At 33.4% G+C, this 8,963-nt stretch overlaps 3 protein-coding genes across 5 annotated transcripts; 2 read left to right on the top strand and 1 right to left on the bottom strand.

The window, feature by feature from the left end:
* The first annotated feature begins 1,048 nt into the window (after positions 1-1,048).
* LOC115712995 (uncharacterized) lies at positions 1,049-4,770 on the top strand. 3 transcript variants are annotated; one of them, XR_009687517.1, is made up of 3 exons: positions 1,050-1,183; positions 1,782-3,622; positions 4,194-4,770. XR_009687517.1 is itself a non-coding variant. In XM_061114615.1 (2 exons), exon 2 carries the CDS (start codon positions 1,915-1,917, stop codon positions 3,532-3,534), a length of 1,620 nt encoding a protein of 539 aa, XP_060970598.1. In that variant the 5' UTR covers positions 1,049-1,183; positions 1,782-1,914; the 3' UTR covers positions 3,535-3,689. The 3 variants fall into 3 exon arrangements, 1 of the variants encoding a protein (XP_060970598.1); XR_009687518.1 differs by lacking the exon at positions 1,050-1,183 and having other exon boundaries at positions 1,202-3,294; positions 3,390-3,622; XM_061114615.1 differs by lacking the exon at positions 4,194-4,770 and having other exon boundaries at positions 1,049-1,183; positions 1,782-3,689.
* On the top strand, positions 4,294-4,623 carry LOC115713820 (protein phosphatase 1 regulatory subunit INH3-like). The gene has a single exon (XM_030642305.2). The coding sequence runs from the start codon at positions 4,294-4,296 to the stop codon at positions 4,621-4,623; it is 330 nt and encodes a 109-aa protein (XP_030498165.2).
* Positions 4,771-4,958: 188 nt separating the features above from the next.
* LOC115712997 (naringenin,2-oxoglutarate 3-dioxygenase-like) lies at positions 4,959-7,483 on the bottom strand. Its single transcript, XM_030641461.2, has 3 exons — positions 6,895-7,483; positions 5,525-5,953; positions 4,959-5,434 (listed from the first exon to the last, which is right to left on the bottom strand). Exons 1-3 carry the CDS (start codon positions 7,264-7,266, stop codon positions 5,114-5,116), a joined length of 1,122 nt encoding a protein of 373 aa, XP_030497321.2. The 5' UTR covers positions 7,267-7,483; the 3' UTR covers positions 4,959-5,113.
* Between the last annotated feature and the right edge of the window lie 1,480 nt (positions 7,484-8,963).

The following is an 8,963-nucleotide window of genomic DNA, read 5'->3' as shown; positions in this document are numbered from 1 at the left end:
TAATAATTTTTAATATAATAGTAACTAAAAGTGAAATATTATGTTGACATCGACTTTAAATATATTGATGACTACATAAATAAGATACGATGATAATAAACGACTTTGAATGTGTTCATGATTAAAAGTGATGATTTAATTTAGATATTTTAAAATGGGAAATTTGATTTTATATGCTTACAAAATTAAAAAAATTTATTATTAAACCAAAAATCTAAACCCTTAAAAAATTATGCATTTTTTTTCAAAACTCCAAAAATACCCCCCTCACAATTCTCTCTCTCTGCATCATCTCTCTCTCTCTCTCTCTCTCTCTCTCTATCTCACATCCCAACCGCCCACCCTCACCACCACCTCCGACCTCCATCCTCCGACCCTCACCGCGACCTCCGACCACCCGCACCAACACCATCGGACCTGGGAGCAATTTTTCTCTCTGAAAACGCCAAAAAAAAAAATTGCCACCAGATCCGATGGTCGGACCATGGGTCCGACCAATCGGACCCATCGGACTCGGACCCATGGTCCGACCATCGAACTTGGGAGCAATTTTTCTCTCGAAAACGCAAAGAAAAAAAAAATTGCTCCCAGGTCCGATGGTCGGACCATGGGTCCGATTGGTCGGACCCCATGGTCCGACCATCAGACCTGGGGGCAATTTTTTTATTTTTTTTTTCTGCGATTTCAGAGAGAGGAAGAGATTTCGGGGTGCGACTTTTAGGCGGTCCGAGAGAGTGAGGCTGGGTCGGGGTGTTGGTGCGGGTGGTCGGAGGTCGCGGTGAGGGTCGGAGGTGGTGGTGAGGGTGGGCGGTTGGGATGTGAGATAGAGAGAGATGATGTAGAGAGAGAGAATTGTGAGGGGAATATTTTTGGAGTTTTGAAAAAAAAAAAAGCATAATTTTTTAAGGGTTTAAATTTTTGGTTTAATAATAAAATTTTTTAATTTTATAAGCATATAAAATCAAATTTCCCTTTTAAAATTTATGTTTTTATTTTTATCATTTTAAATTTTCGTAATTACTTAATAATAAATTAATAAATAATTAAAATAAATTAAAATGTTTAAACATCGAAAACTAATACATATTTAAAATCGCAACTATGTTAATTACTTAATAATTTATAAAAACTTACCCACTTTTCGACAAACCATTTCGCTTCTCCGATCAGTTTGATTCTCACGGTAATCATCTCTTCTTCTCATTCTAACATCTAATTGTTTATCATGATTTTGAACTCCATTCCAATGCGTTATGCATATATTTATATAAATATATTTTCTTGAATTATTGCTGTAATTTGCATATTTATCGTGTGTGATTTTAATGAACCCAAACCCTAGATTTTGGGGCTTTCTAATTTCTGTTCAAGGGTTTTAATTTTTGGTTTGGGATTCTTAATGATTTTATCTGATTATTTTTAATTTTGTGGATGTGGTTTTTGCTGTTATAGCTTTGATCTTATAGTTTGATGTCTGGGTTTTCTTTGGTTTTATTGTTTAAATTAGATATTGATGAATTTCCAAGGATTATGTGATGAGTTATGGATTGTTATAATTTGGCCTTTAACAGACACTGGGTTGTAAATCTCTAAATTGAAGATTGAACTTGGAAGAAAATCTGGTGTTCTTGTTTGGTGGATTCAGTTCTGGTTTTTTAGGACTTAATTTGTAGAGTTTATTAGGTAAATGTCATAAACTAACTCATTTAGCCAAATTCAAAACAAACTTATTACCTAAGGCTTCTCTCTGATCTCTGTATTCTGTTTGAAATTTATTTCAGAAGAAACATAGAGAAAATACATATCCAACACTCAATACCAATGTACAATTATAAGCCCCCCACATAGTTGTAGAAAACTCTCGATTTACGCCACCCTTCTAAGCCGAAGAAACCAGCCAACCGTTTGTACAAAATGCTGAAGTCCAAAATCACTCTTTTCTTATTCACTGCCACATCCACTGGCCTTACTTTCCAAACCTACTTCAATTCTCATTATTCTTCATTTTCTCCCGAGTCCTCTATCTTCCCCGAGAAAATCCGTGCCACAATTCATGGGATTCTTCGCTCCTCTCGTGCAATCTTTGCTATCACTCTTACTGCCGTCGACTACAAGTTTTCTTTGCGTAGATCACCAATGGACTCTGATGATTATCGGCGTAAATTATCTGAGGTTCACTTGCGCTCGGCTGAGAGAATTTTGAAACTATGTGAAGCCAATAAAGGCTTCTATGTAAAGGCTGGTCAACTTGTTGCCGCTTTGCGAAACGTTCCAAAAGAATACTCATTGACTCTATCTGTGTTACAAGATCAGGCAGTACCTTACCCTTTTGAAGCTATCAAAAAGGTACTAATTTACAACCTGAGACAGGATTTGTCAGAAATATTTTCATCGTTTGATGAAAACCCAATTGCTGCTGCATCTATTGCTCAAGTGCACCGCGCTGTTTTGAAGGATGGTCAAGAATTAGCAATCAAGGTTCAGTACCCTGGGTTGTTGCAGCAGTTGAATATAGATATAGCAACCATGTCGTTCCTTTCAACATCTGTTTCGTGGTTTTTCCCTGATTACAGGTTTGATTGGTTGGTTTCAGAATTTGTGAAAGACATAATTGTTGAATTGGATTTCATTCAAGAGGCTAGAAATTCTGAGAGAACCGCCCGTAATTTCAAAAACAACAACACGCTCAAGATTCCTCGTGTGTTTTGGGATTTGACAACCGATCAGGTTCTGACTATGCAATTCTGTAGAGGACAGAAGGTTGATGACGTGGTATATATGAAAGAGCATGGAATTGATCCAACCAAGGTAGCAAAAGCATTGGTGGAAATATTTGCTGAGATGATTTTCGTCCATGGTTTTGTGCATGGTGATCCTCACCCTGGTAACATATTAGTTTGTCCAGTAGGTCCACATGGGTTTTCCCTGGTTCTATTAGATCATGGAATATATAAACAGTTAGACGAAGGATTCAGGTTAAAATATTGTGAACTTTGGAGAGCTCTGCTTATTGCAGACTCGAATAAAATTAAGCTATTGGGGGAACAATTCGGTGTTGCAAAGTACTTTAGATACTTTCCAGTCATCTTTACGGGGACAACTATTGACAGTAAACGAGTTCTTGATGGGAGAATGTCAGCTGTGGAGAAAAGTAACTTGAAAAAGGAGCTGACTTCTCTAAAGATGGAAGACATATCTTCATTTATGGAATCTTTGCCACCCGATTTCCTTAGAATACTACGCACAGACGGTCTACTGAGATCTGTAATAAAGAAGTTGGGTGCTTCACAGCGGGTCAGGTTACTTGCCTACGCCAAATTTGCATTACACGGGCTTTCTCCCGAGCTCAATTTTGAATCTGATTTTTCTATAAAAGTTATGTTGTCCAGATTGAAGATGCGTGTCAGCTACCTTCAGTTAAGGCTCACTCTCGAGGTGCTAGAGTTGCTTCATTGGGTGACACTTATGGCCCCAAAACTATTGAAGACCTGCTCTGGTCTTTTAACAAGAATTTTTACTCTTTCTTATCGATGATGATTTATTCTCGAAAGGGATCTTAATTTTACTTTTATAGAGGAAAATTCTTATATGGGGCCATGTGTTTTTGCCCCTACCGATAGAGGTAATTTATCGGCTCTTGATTCATTCGGTGTAATTTATTCACTTTTGATTCATTGATACTTACCAAATCACAGTTTAGTCTCCAGATCACATCAAACATCCAACAAATTTAGACAAATTTACTGTTCATTTGTTCCGGGGCCGGGGTAAAAAAATGACAACCTGTTAAAGAAAGAACTGGGAAATTACTGTAGATTTCACAGCAAATTGTTTCTTAAATGAGTTCCATACCTAAAAATTGCATTATTATCTTCTAATTTATGTTTTCTTGCTAACCAGAGTCTAAATTTTATTAGCTACTCAATATCTCTTCAATTGGTGCTTTGATTAATACTTCCATAGTTTTGTATCTATAGGAGTAAGTAGCAAGGTAGTACAATATCATTATCATTATTAATTCATATGAAATATTAGGAAGAAATCATTAATATCAGGTTATGGTGTATCTGGTACTTAATTGATTTTGAAGTTTATTATCATTATTTATGAGACTTTTTGAAGTTCTGTTTTATCATTATATGTTAATTGATTTTGCTATAAAATAGATTCTCATATGAGTGTTGAAATTGCAGATTACACAAGTATTCGATTGAGTCAGAAGCTGTGTTGAAATCACAAAATTGTCATTTTTATTCTCATTTTCAACCGATTAACAGAAGATAATCATACACCATGGCTAGACCTGTGAGCTCTGCCACCAGAGCAGCTGTAGGTTCATCGACTGCCACCATTACATTGGAGAATCCGGAGGGAACATCTTCTTCATCGTCGTCTAGTCAGCCGCAGAAGTCAAATACTCTAACGATTCGCCTTAACCGAAAGAAAAAGCAAGTAACCTGGAAAGAAGGGACTGTGGACAACGAGTTTATGCAGAAGAAAAGTTCGAAAAAATGTTGTATTTTCCATAAACAGAAGCCTTTCGATGAAGACGACAGTGATCAAGAATATGAAGATCACCACCACCACGACAAGGACGACATTAAGGGATGTTGTTTTAATTAAGGATCATGATTAGTTATTTGTAAGTTTCTTTGAATTGTATCCGAATTTAATGCCCTATTGATTAATTTTTTGGGATTTTGTTTTTGGATACTTTTAGCTTTGTACCTGAAAATAAAATGAAAATAGAAAGAATGATGTCATTGTATTAGTAGTAATTTTAGTAACAAGTTTGGAATTGAAATAAAAGATTAGTAACCAGTTTTACAAAACACTTCAAAAATTGCAGGTTTGATTGGTTTTCAATTTAAATAACTTTAATTTATGGTACATTTTAGCTATGTAAGACATAATAGTAAAGAACTCTTTTAGAAATTTATTATTTTAATATAGATTAATTTATGATATTCTAATTAGAGAACTTTATAAGCTTCAAAACATAAAACTCATTACATCTTCAAAAGGAAAAAACATGAACATGTAAAATTCAGGATCAACTCGAACAATTTATTTAAAGCAAATGCATATATTTTTATATGTATAATTTTTTTAATTAAGCAAGTAACTTATCAATAGGGTTGGATTCAAGTTGGGAAATATTTTTATTATTAAGATTAGCCAAGTGTTGAGACTGCTTCTCCTTAACCAACTTTTTGAGCTTAGCAAGCTCAACATCCTTACTCATCTTCTTCCTATACATCTCCATGAACGTCATCGGTTCTTCCAACACCGATTTCTCTCCTTCTCTCACTTTCAACGGATACACCACCGCTTCCGGTGCAGGGTTTTGAAATGTCGCTATCGATAATCGACTACAATTCGAGTTCACAACCGCCTGATGATCTGCATTCTTGAACCTTCCATTGCTTAAATACTGCATTGAATAAAATGTTTGATCATTTCAAATGGGGATCAATTTAGAAGAAAATTAAGTAATGAGGGTAGTGAAACTGAAAATACTCACATGACCATGATCGCCAAGATTGACAACAAAAGCTCCTTGAACAGGTTGAACGGTGATCCAGGTCTTACCGCCATCGCGAGTGGCCTGGAGACCGCCAACCTGGTCTTGTAAAAGAAGGGTTATTGTCCCGGGGTCTGTGTGGCGCTTAAGCCCAAGAGTAAGGTCCGGTTGAGGGCATTTGGGATAGTAATTGACCACAACTTTTTGGTCCATTTCCACACAAGCTTTGCTCAAGGATTCTTTCTCTAACCCCATCCCTTCTGATAACAACTCCAAAAGCTTGCAACTCAGCTCCATTAACTTATCACTGTATTGCTCCGTCACACCAATCCATCCCTCCGGCTTGTCCGGCCACCGCGTGTAGTCTCTCAACCGCCGCGGTTGCGAGAAATATGTGACTATCTCACGCCAATCTTGTACTGCTTCTCCCTATTATTACACATAATAATCAAAATTAATTACCAATATATATTGTTTATTGTTACATTTTATTAAAAAAGAAAGAATTAAGCTTTTTTTTTTTTAATCAATACCGAAAAATGTACATATTATGTATGAGCATAAAGATCCTATTTCGGCTTAAAAAAATATTAGGTGGTATTATAAGATGTCAAACAGTAAGAAGTGTCATTTGTAATGGTACATAAATACTATCATTAGTACATTTGAATATCTAATTTAACATTTTTATTTGATAAATAATGTGACAAATCACAATATGCTCTAAAAAATAGTTTATTATATCATCCTATGTGTCTCAATCTTAAGAAGGATGTTTGATGACATGGATATATTTTTAGTATTTTTTAATTAATACTTATTATTGGAACGAAAAAGAATACCTCAAAAAAATATCATACCATAGTATTCTTTATATCTTCCCTTTCTTATTTTATTATGATATTATTTTATCATAACTAAGAAAATTTGTTTATTTAATATATAATAAATAAGAATATAATACTATTTTAATAATTTTTAGAGATGTTTCTAGGGCTTTTTCATTTTTTTTTTTTGTATTTATACGAAATTTTATATAGAAACTCCTATTAGGCTGCAACCTAAATTGCAACAAAAAAAAAATGTATAAAAATCCATATTGCAACTACAACCACTTTAGAAACCCAAACCATAAATTTAAAAAAATAGTATATGGGGCATGTTTCTATTAATCCACTATTTTATTAGAACAAAAGGTGCAAAAAAAAAATAATATGAAAAAGAAATAAAATAATATATTTTCAAATAATATGGAGTTTTTTGACACTCTCAAAGAGTGACAGCAGATGATCTAACCGATTTCATGTTGTTTATCACCATTTTTTTTTCTCCATAAAAAGTGGATGAATGAAGCAATTAATATAATATACCTGTAAGTGGCTAGAGACGATAAAACCGCCTTTCTTGCCACCGGACATGTCGAAACGGAGCTTATCTTGAGGTGGAAGAGCGAAGAATCGGCGAGAAAGATCAGTCATATCGCCGATGAGTGAGGCATCGACGCCGTGATCAACCACCTGAAATATACCCCATTCTTCGCAGGCCTGAACGATTCTGTTACGAATGTGGGATCTGTTCTCCGGTGATGAGATTCCGGCGAGGGATATTATGGGAATTTCAGTGCTGAATTTGTTGTAAGGGACTTTGGGTCTCTCGTCTTCGTCTCTAACGAACTTGGTTTGGAGAGTTTTTTCTGCTGATAAATCGGTTAGTGTGGTGGTTGATATTGTTGTTGGAGCCATATTATTAGAAGAACACTACTCTCTCTCTCTCTTTGATTATAGAGATGTGGATGAGTAAGTGTATTTGTGTGTGTATATATATATATATTATGTATGTATATGTATATTTATGGTGTGAGAATTGGTTATGAGAGAAGTGTGTGTGAGTTTGTTTGAGAAGTGTTTGAATGGAGGAGGAGAAGGAAAAGTGTTATTTGTTTGAATGGGGGAACCACAATTAAGAAACGTGTGATTTCAATATTTTATTTATTTATTTTTAAAATATAATTTTTTTTAGGTAGATTATTATTATTTGGTGATTCTATAATGCCCCTAAAAAGATATACACTGATGTACGAAAAAAGAATTAGTTTAATTTTTTTATAGTTGTGTATGTTATAATTATTTAAAATGCTTTGAACCTCATTAAAAGTGTATTGATGCCACTCTAACTATCTTGCCATTTATTAAAAAATTTTAGTCCAATTTTTTTTTTTATATAGTCGTGTATACCACAACTGTAGAAGATGCATCGATACACTATTTTTTGAGGGATGCATTATAAAAGCACCATAATTTATAGTATTATTTAGAGTACTTGCTTTTACACACAATTATCGAACATCACCACAAGATAAAATAGTTAGTGATTTTCTATTATAATTATTAATGTGAAACTCGATAAGTAATTATGTCAATAATAATATTTATAGATACGTATTTGGAGAACTGTTAAAGGACACCTATAGTGTTCAGCATCCTTGTAAGTGTAATATTATTATTGGTGCAACTCAATATCAAGTACGGCTTGTTTTACTTTAATAAATATTATAAAAAATTATTGATCACTTATAAAGCGACACTTTATCGTAGTGGTAGATACCATAGCAATACTGATATTATTTGGGTTTAGGTATGGACAGAGACAGTGGCAAAACCAGACAACACACTAAGGATGAGTCAAATAAAGTGTATTTCCACTTAATTTTTGTTTTTTTTAGTTTATATATATATAAATATAAATATATATAGTGTTTTGAACAAGTAGTAGTAATATATAAATTAATGGGAGCTTCTATAATGCACTGATACACCCTCTATTTTTTCGACATCTAGAAAAAAATTTGTCTTATTTTTTTATATGGCAATATACGTTATAGTTATTTAAGACATCTTGTAAAATTATAAGAAATTAAAAATAATTTACAATAGAAAATTAATATGTTCAAACACTTTATTTCACAAGCGTATATAATAAAAAAGCTTAATGTACAACAGATTATTTAAACTTTATTTTCGTTGTGTTAACTTTTTCGAATTTTTCTACATTTTATAAAATATCTTAAATAATCACAATATACATGATTATATAACAAAATTATACTAAAAATATTTTCTAAACGGTGAAACAAATAAAGTTTCATTAATGCACTTCTTTTAAAAAGGTGCACCATACAATTTTCCAAAATAATAAATCTTACTCTTATCAACAATAGTGGATTTGGGCTTTTATCTTTTATATATCTTCAACTTAAAAATTCATCATTGTGCTTATAATAAGAGGTTTTTTTTTTTCTAATAACTAAAATCTAATTACCCTAATTTAATTTATATAACTTATATATAGTTTTTTTCTTCTAAAAAATTAGGGGGGGCATATGGCCAAGGCCACTCCACAAGGACACATAGTTCCACCAATGGACAGAGAAGAAGAGTGG

This window comes from Cannabis sativa, chromosome 4 (genome assembly GCF_029168945.1).
Source record: "Cannabis sativa cultivar Pink pepper isolate KNU-18-1 chromosome 4, ASM2916894v1, whole genome shotgun sequence".
Lineage (NCBI taxonomy): Eukaryota > Viridiplantae > Streptophyta > Magnoliopsida > Rosales > Cannabaceae > Cannabis > Cannabis sativa.
The sequence above is the reverse complement of the archived record's forward strand: the minus strand, read 5'-3'. Positions and strand labels throughout refer to the sequence as shown.

Bases quoted from the DNA above. Each gene is read 5' to 3' on its own strand.
- LOC115712995 (XM_061114615.1), top strand. From the start codon at position 1,915: ATGCTGAAGTCCAAAATCACTCTTTTCTTATTCACTGCCACATCCACT.
- LOC115713820 (XM_030642305.2), top strand. From the start codon at position 4,294: ATGGCTAGACCTGTGAGCTCTGCCACCAGAGCAGCTGTAGGTTCATCG.
- LOC115712997 (XM_030641461.2), bottom strand. From the start codon at position 7,266: ATGGCTCCAACAACAATATCAACCACCACACTAACCGATTTATCAGCA. The intron at 5,954-6,894 runs GTATATTATATT...GTGTAATAATAG, and splicing joins TCGTCTCTAGCCACTTACAG to GGAGAAGCAGTACAAGATTG. The intron at 5,435-5,524 runs GTGAGTATTTTC...TATTCAATGCAG, and splicing joins ATCTTGGCGATCATGGTCAT to TATTTAAGCAATGGAAGGTT.